At 39.4% G+C, this 16,351-nt stretch overlaps 1 protein-coding gene across 2 annotated transcripts in view; it reads left to right on the plus strand.

Moving 5' to 3' along the window:
• The window catches only part of Pard3b (par-3 family cell polarity regulator beta), a 1,021,419-nt gene that overhangs the window by 441,701 nt on the left and 563,367 nt on the right, over window positions 1-16,351 (plus strand). For both annotated transcript variants that reach the window (XM_041659081.1, XM_041659082.1), the window contains exon 4: window positions 2,006-2,115. In XM_041659081.1, the coding sequence (XP_041515015.1) occupies window positions 2,006-2,115 (110 nt within the window). The remainder of the gene's footprint in view (window positions 1-2,005; window positions 2,116-16,351) is intronic.

Below are 16,351 nucleotides of genomic sequence, written 5' to 3' on the forward strand. Positions count from 1 at the left end.
TATGTGTGTATGTGTATATATCTGTATATATGTATATGTGTTTATGCATATGTGCATTGAACTTATATGTGTATATATGTATACATATCTGTGTATGTATATCTATATATGTGGGTATATGTGTGTATATGTATGTGTGTTTATGTATACATGTATATGTATGTGTGTATGTCTGTATAAATATATGTGTATATGTTTGTGTATCTATATATGTGTATATGTGTTTGTATGTCTGTTTATGTCTGTATGTGTATATGCGTATGTTTGTATTTCTGTATATATGTGTGTTTCTATGTCAGTATATGTGTGTGTGTGTGTATGACTCAGCTGAAAAGTTGAAATAACTGAAATGGTTGGTCACTATTTTCTTTGCTTTGTTACATCATCACCTTGCTTTTGACAGTGAGAAAACAGCATAGTGAACCAAGATGCCATTCCTTGTTTTTTCTGTTTATTTCTCCCAATTTGAGATTGTTATAGTGTACTCACCTCATTAAGTACTTGGAAATAATTTAGAGTTTCAAGGTGTCTGCCTTCCTGTTCTTCTGATTTCTTTGGGAATTCACATACCATGAGCTATGTCTGAGAAAATCGCATCTAGACCAACTTTTCTCTTCATGCTGCTGACAACTGAGGGGCTTGACTTGAAAGACATTTAGTCTCTAGGTCAACTGGAGAAGTGAAAAACTTAATATGAGACTGATTTTAAGGAACGTTTTCCTTCTAGTCTGGTTTATCCTTCATGTTTCTTTGAAGAAAGGACTGCTGACTGTACAGTCAGTTATTTTAACATTGCCAAGATGGAGGCAGGAGAGAGGAATGTGGCGATGAGTCTATTAATAGAAGAGGAAGCCTGCGAGTGTGTGGGCTCTTGAGTACATTTTGTCTTTGTGTCTCTGTCTTAAAGAGCATTATTATTAACTCACTGTGAAAAGTCCTGTTTTCAAGAAAGCAGCTTTTGTGTAGAAAGGGGTAAAAACTAGTGATTTCAGGTTTTGCACAGAGAAAAAGAATGTTGTAGCAATATGAAGTCTGTGTGGTAAGTAACTTAAAATGGAGGTAAAATCTTCCTTTAAGCTGAAGCAGCTATTGAAGTTTGAGGAATTATTTTCAGTATGTTGATAAATGAAAAATTACATTCTACTGTTTTCACTCATTTCCCCAAAGTATGCAAATAAAAGTTAATTTTTCTGTGAGAGTGACTTTTAAACCACAGGCAGATTTTTTCTTTACGTTTTTCTCTATAAAAGCCAATTTTGTATGGAGCAAATTATTTTAGGCCTAATTACAGTGAGTGTGGTTAGGTTGCTAGCCCTATTGAGGTTGAATTGCATCTGAACTTTCTAATCTTTCTTTCAGAATTTAATAACTGACTCAAATATTTAATAGTGGGAGCTTTTATTAAATTAAAAGGAAATCAGAATATATTTTTAGAAGAACTAACATATTTTCTTTATCGGTTTGTCTACTTGAGAGGGAAAAGAGCAGAATGGAGCCAATCCCCTATATACTTAAATAGACATTAATGCTGTAAGCTCAGAGCATAATTTCATTCAGCTGGTATCATTGTTCAAAAGGTTTGGGAAGCATCAAATGGCAGGAATAACTATGCTTCTAGGGCTACTGAATATCAGATCGCATTGCATGTTTGAGCTTCTTCATTAGTCTTGTGCATAATTATTTTTTAAAACCACTTGTGCGTCTGAGGACAACAATTAGACCCTTCTTAGACCATTCTCTAGTCTTGCCTAACACATCTGTTCAATGCAGTGGCTGGTTTTAAGCTGCAGTAAGGAAAGATGAGGGTTGAAAGTCTGAGTCCATGCGTGCTGTCTTACCTAGACACGCCTGAAGAGCATTAGCTGCTCATTTACAAGCATCCTTTGAAGCAGAACGGTGAAACCCTAAAGCGTGTTATAAACCCTTTTAATTAAAATACATTGTGCCCTTTAGTCTCTTCTCCCTGGGGTTCATTCGACCTCTCACCTCTGATTTTGTCTTGTAGGCACACCACTGCTGGTGAGGAGAAGCAGTGAACCAGCACCGGGGCCACATGCTGATGCCCAGCCAAGTGCTGCCAGCCAAAATGGCCAGAGTTTGAAACCTGTTGTTCCGGTAGGTGTCTTAGCATTCGAGTTTCTGCGAAGGATCAAAGGACCTTGCCCATCAACTCCAGAGAGCTAAGAATTATATATAGGCCTTTTGATCAAATGCAAAGTAGTAGCTATAAAAATAGATAGCATGGTCATGTAGTCTATGTTTATAGCAATAGCCGTTACTTACTTAGCACTGATTGCATGTCAAACCCTCACTTAAATTTCCACCTGTAAGTAAGAACAAGTGTTAATCTCCATTTTCTTGATAAAATATGGGGCAGGGAGAGATTCAGGAACATAACTATTTGTTCAAGGACACATAGCTAGGACCTGGGAGACCTAGGAACTGAACCAAGTGATTCCAAAGACCCTGTTTGCAGCCAGCCTTTGACCTGTTCCATGCCTATTGTCCCTGCTTAAGACTGTCAAAGAATGAATCGGTGTATTTTAAGTGATTCAGCACAGTGCTTTGTAAGGTAGAAGAACAGTGAATGGTGAGACAGTCTAAGCTCCCTACACCATGAATATATGAAGCCAGCATTGATCTTCTAGATTTCAGCATTGAAATTGAAGAAAAATAAGCTATATAAGAAAAAAGTGCTTCTGAAACAACATATTTGTAACTACTGTTTTTTTTTTTTAATCAGTGATAGGTTAAGTCAAAAATTACTTCCAGAAAAATTACTTCCATCCATCCACTTGGATTGTGGGATTGTGTTCTTGAAATTTTCATTTGGTTTGAAGAACTATAGTGGTGGTTCATCCATCCAAATTGCCAGCAAGTTAAACTCTGGTGAATGGCCATACATGTTATCACAAAGAACAACATCCAATAGTGTAACCATACTTCAAACTCTCCTGAAAGCCAATCCATGCCTCATGACAAGTCTCACTTTAGAGCACTGTATGAAAGACATACATCAGGGTGACAGAATGGGCCAAGATAATTCTCACAGTTCAATATAATTTTGTTTTCAGAAACCAGTGCAAACGTTTATAAAGTAGGGATGGTATGTTGCATTATGGAGTATTTACCAGTCAGTTAGGAGTTTGTCACTTTCTGCACTTTCTTTCCTTAAAGTAGTGCCTTTAAAGCAATTTAGATGCAATGTCATCTCATTATCCTGTTTAAAACTCTGTCCTCTGGATGCTAGAGATGGCTCAGTGCTTAGGAGCACCTTTTCTTTTAAATATGTATTTTAATGACTTATTATTATGATATAATTACATCATTTTCCCTTTCCTCCCTCCACACCTCCCATACCCCTCTTCTTGTTCTCCTTTAAATTCATGGTCTCATTTTTTAATTAATTGATGTTCACACACGCACGCACATGCACACACACCACTGCTCAGTTTGTATAATGCTACTTGTATGTATGTGTGTGTTTTCCCAGCTAACTATTTGTGTTGGATAGCCAGTTGAGGCACTCTTTTCCAGGGAAGACTATTCCTGCTGCTTTCAGCATTCTTCGTTGCCTGTGGTTCTTCACGCAGGCTTGAGGCCTCGTGGTCTCTCCCCCAACACTTGGGCATGTCTCTGGGTGTATCTCTTGCCCGGCTCATGTGCGGGCAGTTGTGTTGGAGAGCACCTACCTTCCTTGCAGAAGACTCTGTAGGAAACTTCAGCTCCTGGGAATTCAATGCCTTCCTTTGAGCTCTGAAATCACTTCACTCGTGTGTGTATATCAACACACCTAATCACATACGTAAAAAGAAAAATAAAATCTTTAAAAACAACACACATAATCACATAAGCAAAAAGAAAAATAAAATATTTTAAAATGTCTGCTCTTTATGGAGGTATATTTGATAGAGCATTAATAAAAGTTGGGAATATCTGATCAAATTTATTGATGAATACATAGACAGCCAGTGTTTGGTATTTTGTGGAGATTTTTGTTTGTCTTCCTTTCATTTTAAATATGCAATGATTGAGACCAGATTAAGTCTAAATATATTGAATTGGGAAAGGGGGAATGATATAAGTATAAGAAAATTTACATAAACAAGAATAAGTATAATTTAATGCATATTTTGAGATGTCTATGTACCCTAAAATGAGTCTGTCTGATTAATGTGTTTTCACTGTTTGCATTCGGACATCCCCTCACATATGTTTGCTTGTGTCATGTAGACTCAGTGCTCAGAACAATTGAAATAACATAAATACTACTTTCTCTTAGAGAAAACGGGGGCTCCCATAGTTCTAATAGATTTATCCAAACATGACCTCAGGGAATTCTGAAATGGATGATATAGTATTACCAGCAGAGATGTGTGTTCTAATTTCAGGAAGAAAATACTGCCACTCAAAATGCTTGTTCTTAGACTATATGCAGGTGTCATGGCTTAAGTTCCTGCGCATCAGCAATAGAAGGAACACATACATTTCCTCCCTTCCAGACTGGGCTATGTCCATGTGCATGCTGATAAGGATAGCCTGAGACCTGAGGACATGGTCCCTGCCCTGCTGCAGGACTGAAGCTCAGGGGCCTCAATGTTTCGGGAGCAGACGCTGTGCCAAGGACATGGCAAGTGCTCACTGTGTAGGCTTCAGATTAGAAACAAAAGACCCGTGTAAGCTTACGGGAAATTCTTAGTTTCTGAGCAGCTGGACAGCTTTAGTTAATAATTACCCTCACCCAGCCAGTCTCCCTGTTACCTAGTACCCACCCTCAAATTGCTTACTTTTTATAATGTTTAGTCTACCTAACTCAGGAGACAGAGTCTTTGACTGCCCTGTCATAAGAACTGTAGACAGAGTTAGTCAGTAAATATTCTTGAGCGGTGTCCATTTCCACTTAGAAGAAGATATCATTTTGGTGTGTGCATCGAAAGTTTCATTAAGTACTCTTTGTTGACTCTGTGTTCAAATACATTTGCTATCTTGGGTTGAATAAACTATATTATTAAATTATTTTAATTATTTTTATTTTTTCTAAATGTGATTAATAGTAAACTATATTATATTTATGGTTCTTATTGCATTTGTATCCTGTCATGTCCCTCTAGGGAGAAGTAAAATCAGGTGTAAATTAATAAAATGATTTGTGACCCTAGGAGGAAGGTCGCTGATCTCCATGTCTTCTCTTGTGTGTCAGTATGGTTAGCTGTCGGCCTGGCTCCTGTCTGTGGAATAGTGCAGTGCACTATAGAAATCCAGATGTAGATAAAAAAAATTATGTGGTCCTTTATGTGTCCACGAAGTTGCTATCAGTATTTACTCAGTAGTGAAAGAGTGGCTTTCCTGGATTAGCATGGGAAAACCACTCCCATAGACTTTCATAACAAGGACCATAGGAGTTCAGGAAGTGTGGGTTGCAGACTTGGCCCTTCCAGATCTCAGATATTCTGATGGAGGTGTCACCTGTAGCAACTTTGTTCCTCTGATTGGATAAGTGATGGTATGGATAGGGAATTTGTGATGATGTAGCAAGCAATGTGAGGAACACTTGCTTTTAAAGACCATGTTCCATCACTTCTCCTCCCAATATCCAATAGGGAGGTGGAATTTTTACTTCCTAATGAGCATTTTCATGTAAGTAATTCACAGACAGCAGGACCCCAAGTGGGTGATATTCAGTTATTCCCAGGAGAGGAAAGTTACTCATAGCTCACAGCCTAAGAATCCAGAGAATGAACACTTACACTTACATTTGACTGTGTTACCTTTAACATCACTGCCGATGGCTGTTCTTTTTAGCTGTATTTCACTAGGCTCGCCACACTTAGAATGTGCTTCACTAGTGTTCAGAGGTGTGGTGTGTGGTTTGGAAAAGTTAAGAAAGCTGTGCCTGTGTGCCTGATTGAATCGTTACAAGTTGGTTATTTCAGATGTACCCTCACGGGCATGTTGAACTTACAAAACAGCCAAATAAGAGAATTTAGATTTGCTGCAAGTTTCAAATTCGGTGTGCTGAAAACCCACCAAATTTCAGCTTTCATTATTTAAAGTACCATCAGATAAACAGCATAGAAATTTGTTTCTCTGCCTCTACTTCATACCAGGATAGAATAGCTATCAATGCCCACGCAGCAGTAGCTGTTCCTCTTCCAAGACAGTAGCCACCCACATTCTTGATGCCTTTGAAAAGAGAAAGAGTCTGGGGACAGGATATTGTAGTGCGACTTTTCCTATAAGTAGCATTACCTTCCTTTGATTGCAACCTGCTGTTCTTTCTTGGCTTAAGGCCATACCATAAAACCAAGTCCTTGAAATTGATGTTCCTGAATTTGAAATGGACCTCTAAACACATGTGATATTTCCTCCTTAATATCCGGTTAGTTAGTATAGGTGTTTTGTGTTTTAATGACTGTTTATATCTTGCATTTAATCCTTAAGGCACGTCGACCCTGCAGAGTGGCTAAATTAAAAAGTAGATTCCTGAAATATATAGTACTGTGGTTGTTCTCTGAGAGTAAATGATCATGCTCTAAACCTGTTCCTTGTTATATTACCAGAATGGTGTGTGGTGTGTGTGTGTGTGTGTGTGTGGTGTGTGAGCACATGTGTGTGTATGTGCGTGCTTGTGTGTGTGAGAGTGTGGTGTGTGTGCACGTGTGTGCATTGTGTGCGTGTGTGGTGTATGTGTATGTGTGCATGTGTTTGTGTGTGTGGTGTGTGAGCACGTGTGTGTGTATGTGCGTGCTTGTGTGTGTGAGAGTGTGGTGTGTGTGCACGTGTGTGCATGCGTGTGCATTGTGTGCGTGTGTGGTGTATGTGTGCATGTGTTTGTGTGTGTGTGGTGTGTGAGCACATGTGTGTGTATGTGCATGCTTGTGTGTGTGAGAGTGTGGTGTGTGTGCCACATGTGTGCATTGTGTGCGTGTGTGGTGTATGTGTGTGTGCATGTGTGTGTGTGGTGTGTTTGTTCACACCTGGCTGTTAGAAGTTGATGTCTATATTATATATATTTTATTTTTAAAATTAAACAGTCAGTTCAGATGTGTTGAAGTAGAAGGAAATGGATGGTTTTCATGGGTCTAATATCTCCCTGAAGTTATGAGTTCCGGTATAGGGTGGTCATGGGATTCATCATTTTCTAGAATTTAGGAGAACAAAATATTAAGCCCCACTTTAAGAATTAACTAGCACAGGGAACCAAGTCCTCACTCCTCAGACTGATGCTGATTAAAACGTAGATAGCTTCCTCTACAAAGGTCCAGTAAGTAGCTTGGGTTATTCAATCATATTATCATTCTTCCTACCTAACAGACATAAAATCAGAATTTCAAAATGAATGGTTTTTCTTCTTTCTTTCTTTGCTCCTAGAGCCACACATATCTGTTTATTTGAAAGCAACACAATTGCTCGATTCCCTAAGTTTAAGATTATTTGAGACGGATACAGGTTGGATATGGAGAATACCCTCGGAGAAATATCCCCAGTTTTCAGGAATGTTCTATTGCAGGATGAGTAGAAATGCAGCCAGTCTCTGGAGATTTGGGTCTTTTGTCATCAGCACAGGTACCGTCAGTGGCACTGTTGAGGGACAGTGAGAAGCTGTGTTCTGCTTGCCTCTTGTATAAACTGTGGATGAGAAATGACCTGTTGTATCTCTTTCCAAGCAGGTCACATATATTGAAATTACAATACATGTTCCCCCATATTAAACTTGACCAAATCCATGAACGAAATCATTGAGATATTACAGTTGAACTTTAATGCCTTGTCTGTTAGCATAAAAATTAGAAGGGTTTGGTTATGAACTGTGGGCCATACAACCAAACCAGCTAACCATGATCTATCTGCCTTTGTTAATGATTATTCTTAGTCCACACATAAAGAAAATATGAGTGAGTTTACATCAATATACAGCTTAAGATTTAGTAGACATTCTAGAGGCACAAATCTTACTTTCTGTCCGTGAGATACTACAGCTGCGTAGCTATAGAAGCCCAAGACAGATGGCTGTGGAGGGGATCTGAAGAGAGGCGATAGCCGTTGTGTTTCAGCCAGGAGCACTGGATGCTGTGCAGGAGAAGGAAGGACAAATAACATGTAATATATAATTGTATTATTTAGAGATACTGAGTCCTACAAAAGGGTTTTCTTTCTTTCTGTTTTTTCTTTTTTTTTTCTGACACAGTGATTTAATAATAGCCCTGGTGTGTGTAGCTCCAGCTGTTCACGCTGCTTGTTGATAAGCCCAGAGCTTGAAGACACATCACACCAATGGTTTTCGTGTGGCTTTGTTTTAAGAGATAAGGCTGCCAACCAGTATTTCATGAAGCCAACTGCTTACTTAGTTTGGCAAGTTTAGGCAGCTTGATTTCTAAACCATTGTGCTTAGAGACTAAGGTTCAGGTACTGGAGAGGGAAGAGTCCCATTTATTCTACAGCAGAGATTTTTCCCAGCATTTTGCAGAGATTAATTTAAAAAAAAAATGGACTAGCTAAATGGCTGTACCATGACAAGCCAAGGACCCTGGGAAATGTGACCCCTGCTCAGGCAATTACTTAAAAACAAACAAACAAGCAAAAAAGAAAAACTATCTTTTCTCATTTTATATGCTAATCCCAGTTCTCACTCCCTCACCCTTACCCTCCCTCCCCTGTCTCACCCACATCCCATTCCCGTCCACTCCTCAGAGAGGGTAAGGCTTCCCATGGGGAGTCAACAAAAGTCTAGCAATTGCTTTGAGGCAGGACCAAGGTTCTCCCCACTATATCTAGGCTGAACAAGGTATCCTTCCAAAGAGAATGGGTTCCAAAAAGCCAATACAAGCAGTTGGGATAAATCCTGGTCTCATTGCCAGTGGCCCCATAGTCTGCTCCAGCCATACAACTGTCACCCACATTTAGAAGGCCTACTTTGGCCCTATGCTTGTTTCTTCTCTATAAGGCCAGAGTTGGAAGGCTTCCATTAGCTCAGGGAAGCTGTTTTAGTGGGTGTCCCCATCGTGGTCTTGACCTCTTTGCTCATATTCTCACGCCTCCCACTCTTTGACTGGACTCTGGGAGCTCAGTCCAGGGCTCTGCTGTGGATCTCTGCATCTGCTTCCATCAGTTGCTGGATGAAGGTTCTATGATGACAATTAAGGGTCATCAGTCTGACTACAGAGCAAGGCCGTTTCAGGCACCCTCTCCACTACCTGCTTAGGGTCTTAGCTGGGGTCATCCTTGTGGATTCCTGGGAATTACTCTAGCAGGCGAATACTTCTGCATCACTCAGTGTGGGTCTAGTTTGAACTGAAAAACAAAATGTTCACTATTTGAAGTCTGTTTCAGAAATGAAAAAAAGCGAGCATTTTTCCTTTTGCTGTTTAGTCGGAGTCCGAGCTTAATGTAAACCGAGTTTTGCTTTCATATCAAAATGTATTGATTGATCCTTTAGGTACCCAGCCTTGTGCTGCTTGCCATAAAGAAAGCTCAGCACATTACTCCTCAACACAGGAAAGTTAGAGTCTGCTTAAGAAGACCAAATTCAAAGCAAGTACACAGCCATATCTACTTGAGCGTGTATCACATTGCCAGATGTTACATTTTAACCCTCAACATGCACATTCTCTACACTCTACAGTTCGACACTCTGTTTTCTCTCCATAAACCATGTAGGGAGCGGCCATGTTTGGTGTCTCTGTTAGTTCTCATCTTCCTATTCCTACAGTGTGACTACCAGGTGGCTGGCATTTCTGCACATGGCCAGAACTGCAAGCTCCTCCGTGGCAAGAGCTGGTATTTTCTTATTTGTGTTCCCAGGCATAGTGCCCGGTGCATGGTAAATTATAAATATATGAGGCTTAAAATTTTATTTCTGAGATGGATAAGGGAAATCAATTCAACAACTTTTTAAGCCATTTTAACTCATTTTTGAGTATATTTTAAGTGTATTGGATGTGTGCATATGTCCGTGTATATGCATTTATGCACACATACACACATACACACATACACACACACACACACACACACACACACACACACACACACACATATGAATTGGATTAGAAGAACCCCTGTTTAACACAATATTCTCTCCCCAGGATAGTTTCAGCTGAGGATCTCCTGCCTCAGGACAGCTGTTTCTTGTTATTCTGTGACATCAAGAGACATGTCTAAGCACAACCTCTCTGCTACATAGTAAAATGTCACCTGGCAGCTAAGGGCAGCAGTTTGGATTCTCAGACTTATTTAATTTTAGAATTTTAGCAATGAGTTGGTTCAGAGAATTAGCTGAAATTATGGAGAGAACAAGCCATTATTATTGTGCATATTAATTGCTATAGAGGCTAATTTTACAGGTAAACCATGAAGAAAAACAGAATACAAATTAATACCAAGGTGGTATTTGGTATTAAATAATAAATTAAGTAACTCAGTGATTTGGATTTTATTTTTGTTAACCAAATTTTGAATTCTATAAGGTTAGTAGCCTCATCGCTTATGCTATTAGCTGTGTTCAAAGAATTCAAAAACACATTTGATTTGAACTTGGGTCCATTTCTTGTAATAGTGCATCTAAAGATGTTCTCTTCCAATGTTTCTTCTATCCCATTTTTCTTAATTCGCTTTTATAGTTTTGACTGATACAGAAGAAATAAAAATGTCTCTGAAATGTGGGTTGATAAGAGTGTGGGGGACATTGACAATGTGTTTTGTGGCAGAACACCAATGAGTGTAGCATCTTTGTGCTGTGGTCAGGTCCAATTTGACAGTGCTGTTTGACATTCGCTTAGATATTCAGCTTTTCCTGAAGATCAAGGTCCTATACTCGGAATTATTAACACTGTAACCTTGATAGAACTATTTAAACCTCACATGGCTCTCTCCTAAAGCGTGTGTAACTAATAATAATAATAAGCAGGGAGGCTACATAAACTTTAGTGCCATTATGGATTTAAACCCCCAAACTAAGGATATCTGGGTTCCAGGCATGAGTTGCTAACCTTGATCAGAAAGAACTCAACTTTAAATTTTATTCTAATGTCCTAAACTTCATGGATGTCAATTATATTTTCCGTCTGTGTGTATTTGTCAAGTAGATAATAGAGACGAAATTTTAAAATAAAAACCTGAACACCCATACAGAGGCAGCGTTTTAAAATGCTATCTACACAAACACACATATATGCATTCAATAAGATAGTTGACATTAAAATCTCAAGTCTAAAGCCAAGCAGCCAGGTTTGTCTAAGGTTAAACTCGAGGTTGAGAGCTGTGGAGTTTGGGGATCTTGTTGTTTTCTGTTTGTTTGTTTGTTTTATCTTCCATGCAAACCTTCTGTGCTGCAGACATTTATTTCCTAAGCGTCCATGGTTTTAGACTGAAAGGGTTAATGCAAGTTCTCCTTTGAGAAGCAGCAAGATCCCAGCTTCTGAGAGGAGTCGAGAACTTTCTCTTTTTTCTTTCCTCAAGCATGGCAATATTCTCTTCGGATGAGGAATCCCTCACCTGACCCCCCCAAAAAAACCATAAACTCTCCTGAAGTGTGGGTTTCCTTCTGCTTCTGCTTCCAAGTGCGTTAGTCACAGGATGACACTGTGCAGACGTTAAACACGGCATTTCTTTCTCAAGAGGGGCCCTCTCCTAATAGCCCTGTGCCACAGAGGAGAGCTCTCATGTAGATGGATCACCCTTTAAATGTCACTACTGTGTGTGCTTTATGCTTGTGGAAACATGTGACATCCTCGTCAGCAGCGTGTGGCTTGTCACAGTGCAGCTTTTGATGTCTGATTAGGTGACCATGGGGACATCTGGAGTGAGTTAGGTTTGAAGTGACTATTTTGAAGCAGTGGAGGACCTAAAGCCTTCTGATTAAGTTAAGCTTTATTTTTCCAATGAAAACTTTTTGCAATCTTTACCTGATTTTTTTGAGCCTTCTCTCCAGATGGATCACCCTACTTCTTAAGTAAGAATGAATGAGTGACATTTGCTACAAAATCATAAAGGGTTATTGTCGTGGGAAGGAAATGGCAGCTGATACATCTGCAGTCAGAACTGACTAGCTTACTGCAGGGACTGATGTCTGTGTTTCCTCTGCCTTTCTTTTCACTCATTATCAATCAAACCAGCCTCTTCATGTTAAAATATAGATAGTATGTATTTGATATTCAGCTGCATTCTTACAATGATCCAAAGAAAAGCAAGCAGGCGTTGAAGCAGCTAATACTGTTTAGATTGTGATTCTGCGTGTTGAGAATGCTCCTTGAGATCTTACTCATCAATACAGTCAAAACTGTGTTTGCATAGTCTTCAAAAATGAGCCGTGTGTAGAGCTGTGTAGTCTCCACAGACACCCCTTGCCCCAGATGTTTGGGATGAGAAGTATTTAGGATTTGGAACAATTCTGGATTTTGAAATATTTTCACACTGTACCATGAGATAGCTTAAAGACTATTCCTAATACTAAGCATTAAATTTATTTGTTTCCTAAGCACCTTAGAGAAGCAGCTTGGGGTAATTGTACATAATATTTTTAATGATCTTCTTTTTTGATGTAGCCTCTCACAGAATTGAGGTGTGAGTGTTTCCACTTGGATTATCAGGGTAGAGATAATCAATAAGACACAGCTCCTTATTTATTCATGAATAAAACTATTATTTATATATAATAGGGGGGTACACACACACACACACACACACACACACACCCATACACATACCACATCATCTTCTGCCTTAAAAATCTCTTATTTTTTCAGATGCTTCCAGACTCTCTACTATATTTCTTCTTATGACCTTCTGTGAAAAATTCTTTCCCTGTGATGTCACAGAGAGATGTGCACATGGTTCACCATCTCAGCCTTCTTTCCCTGTGATGTCACAGAGAGATGTGCACATGGTTCACCATCTCAGCCTTCTTTCCCTGTGATGTCACAGAGAGATGTACACATGGTTCACCATCTCAGCCTTCTTTCCCTGTGATGTCACAGAGAGATGTGCACATGGTTCACCATCTCAGCCTTCTTTCCCTGTGATGTCACAGAGAGATGTGCACATGGTTCACCATCTCAGCCTTCTTTCCCTGTGATGTCACCGAGAGATTTGCATGCGGTTCGCCATCTCAGCACTGTTAGCTTGTTAAAAAGACTATTATTCCCCATAAAAAAGAATATTAAAACGTATAATAAATAACATATGGAGGGGGTTGGAGAGATGGCTCAATGGGTTAAGAGCACTGGCAGTTCTTCCAGAGGACCTGGGTTCAATACCCAGCACCCACATTGCAGCTCACAACTGTCTGTAACTCCAGTTCCAGGAGATCTGATACTTCATGCCAATGTACATAAAATAAAGTTAAATAACATACGGAGAAAATAATTTATTAACTGTACTTGTAAGAGACTAATATCCAGTAAATATAAGGAACTAAAACAATTCAGAAGCAAAAATTAGTAATAAAATAAACAATAGTCCTAAAGAGATATTTCTGAAGAGAAGACATAGATGGACATGATGTAAACACATACATGGAAGATGATTAAGGGGTTAGAGAGATGGCTTGGTTGTCAAGAGTATACACTGCTCTTCCAGAGTTCAGTTCCCAGCATCCACAGGAAAGCTCACAAGCCATTTTCCGGGTTTTTGATGCCTTCTTCTGGCCTTTCCGTACACAGTGCTGGCATGTAGTGCACATCTTATACATGCACATCCAACACACACATAAAAATAAACAAATCCAACACAATAAATCATCAGGGAGATACAAATTAAAACTTCAGTGGGCTATTGCTATGATCTAGAATGGCACACTCCTATAATCCTTCCACTTGGAAGGCTGGGGCACAGGAGCTCAGGGCTGGGCAATACAATGAGATGCTATGAAAAGGCGGAAGAGAAAGAGGAGGAGGAGATTGTGAAGCAAATCCTTGCGTATTATTAGTAGAGATGTCAGTTAGTACAGGTATTATGGAAAAGCATTATGGAGGTTTCTTTCAAAATTAAAACTAAGCTATTAGATGAACCAGAAATATCCAAAGGAAGCAAAAGTAGTATGTTATGAGTCATATACATTCCCATGTTTCCCAGTAGCTCAGAAACAGAACAACCTAAGTTAGCCAGACTGTGGCCCTAAACCCAGCTGCCCTGGTAGCTAAGGCAGGGTGATCACAATTTCAAGCCCTACCAAAAGCTACAGCATGAGACCAGCACCAGGCTGAGGATACAACTTAGTGGGACAACGTTTGCCTAGCATGCATAAGGCCCTAGGTTCACTCTTCAGTACTGGTGCACAGACAGACAGATGAAGACAGAGTGATGTGCTCTAGTGGTATAGGTAATTGGTGGCCCACTAGCCTGGCATATATAGTATCGCTGGTTTAATTCCCAGTGTTGCCAAAGACAGTATCCTAAATTTCCATTGAATGAATGGACGAAGAACTGCTGGTGTCCTAGTACAATGAAAAGCTAACCAAGTACAAAAGGATGAAATCCTCTCCTTGGTAACAACCTAGGTAAGAGTCAAGTCATTAAGTGAAAGAAGCCAAGTACTATCTGAACTGACTAGTATCAGCAGTCTAAAAGAGTGAAGAGTGGTAGGCAACAGATGCTGGGGCAGAGGGATAGAGGAAGGCAGAGCTGAGGAGATGTTGGTCAAAGGGTAGTTGTAGTTACATTGGAGTTTGGAGTTTCAATGTTCTTTTGCATAAAGGGATGACTATGGATAATGGTCATTTCTTAAATATGTCCAACAATCTGGAAGAGTGTCACATATTTTGAGTGTCACACTATAAACAAAAAAATAAATGCTTGAGAAAACCTGCCTGCTCTGGCCTGATTATTGTACTGTGTATCAACATCATGTGCAACCCCATATAGAATTAGTGTATGTCAATTGCTATCAATTACAAACCCCCACACTGAAGGAACTTGGCATCCTTCTTGAAGATTACTTGACTTTCTATGCAAAAGTTTACCTCTTGATGTAGCATTTGGTAGTCTGAGCTCAGGTTTTCTACTAAGCATTAGCACCAGCAAAAGGACGTGAGGATAGCACTGTGTCTCCCTCTGTTTTCCATATACATTTATTTCTCTGTGTCTTTGCTTTACTCTGAGCATGAACACCAGCAAAAGGACATGAGGACCCCATGTGTGTTGCCTCTATTTTCCATATACAGTTCTTTCTCTGTGTCTTTCCTCAACTATGGGCTGAATGACCAATATTGATATCCTTTTTCTCACCGTGAATGTTTCTAAATTTACTTCATAATAGTGAAGCAGTAGTTTTTGCCCACTCTCTGTCTGTCTTGATTGTCTTCAGTCTAAGGTACTTGTCTTGTTCTTTCTTTCCTCTGGGAATCTCCCTCACTATGCCAAGCTCCCTCTTGTACATTTCTTACGTATTGAGAACATAACCCTGTAGCGAAAGAACAGTGGTGCTTAGAAAAGAATTGCAGAAGGAGTGAAGGTTTTGAGGATGAAACTGTTTAATTCCACATTCGTTGCATTGACTTGCCTTCTATTTCTGCCAACAAGTGGCCATGTATTACCATTTGCAGGTCTTAGGGGGAAGAAGGGATTTTGCTACTCAATTTTAAGTTCATACCAATTGTTGAAACTATTATATACAGGTACTCCTTGATATACCATGGTAAAACAAGTCAGTTAGCTATGATGAATTGAAGATATTGGCAGGGAAAATATACCTAATACACTGAACTTCAGAACTTGATAGTTTAATCCAGTCTATCTTAAACATGCTCAAAGAAATATATTAGCCCACTTTTGAGTTTATATAAGATTAATTCAATAACAAACTGTTAAATATTCCATATATTTGATTGGATGACTGCAATCCCACAAAACATTTACAACACAGTGAAACAGAGAGTGTCTGTTGTTTTCCTCCAGGTCTATAATTGACAGAGCCAGAGCTTGCCACCCTGCCCAGGAAATAACTATGGCATGTGCCACTAGAAATCAAGTTCAAGGCTACTGTCAAATGCTTTTCTCTTTCACAAAGACAAATTGTTCTTTGAAAATCTAAGTGGAACTTTCTTAAGTTAGGGAGCTTCTGTATTTCCCAGTATACTATTCTACTCCATAGAAGTTCAGTTTTTAATGCCTTGGTTTTACAGGTGAAGCATCTGGGTGGAGACAAGTTAACTCATCTGCCTTGAGTAACATCACTGACAACTAGCAACAGTAGGATTTACCATCAGATTGCCTTCATCTGAGCTACAGGCTTTACATTCTGTCACTAAGAACAGATATCACCTTAGAAGTACCATTTTCCTCCTTAAAATACAGCCATTGTTTGAATGCTTTGGGAAATCCTCGTTCAAAGCTGCCTCCAAAACCAGTTATCTGC

The sequence above is a fragment of the Microtus oregoni genome, unplaced genomic scaffold, assembly GCF_018167655.1.
Source record: "Microtus oregoni isolate MIOR12 unplaced genomic scaffold, Mior012 000010F_ref0000083, whole genome shotgun sequence".
Lineage (NCBI taxonomy): Eukaryota > Metazoa > Chordata > Mammalia > Rodentia > Cricetidae > Microtus > Microtus oregoni.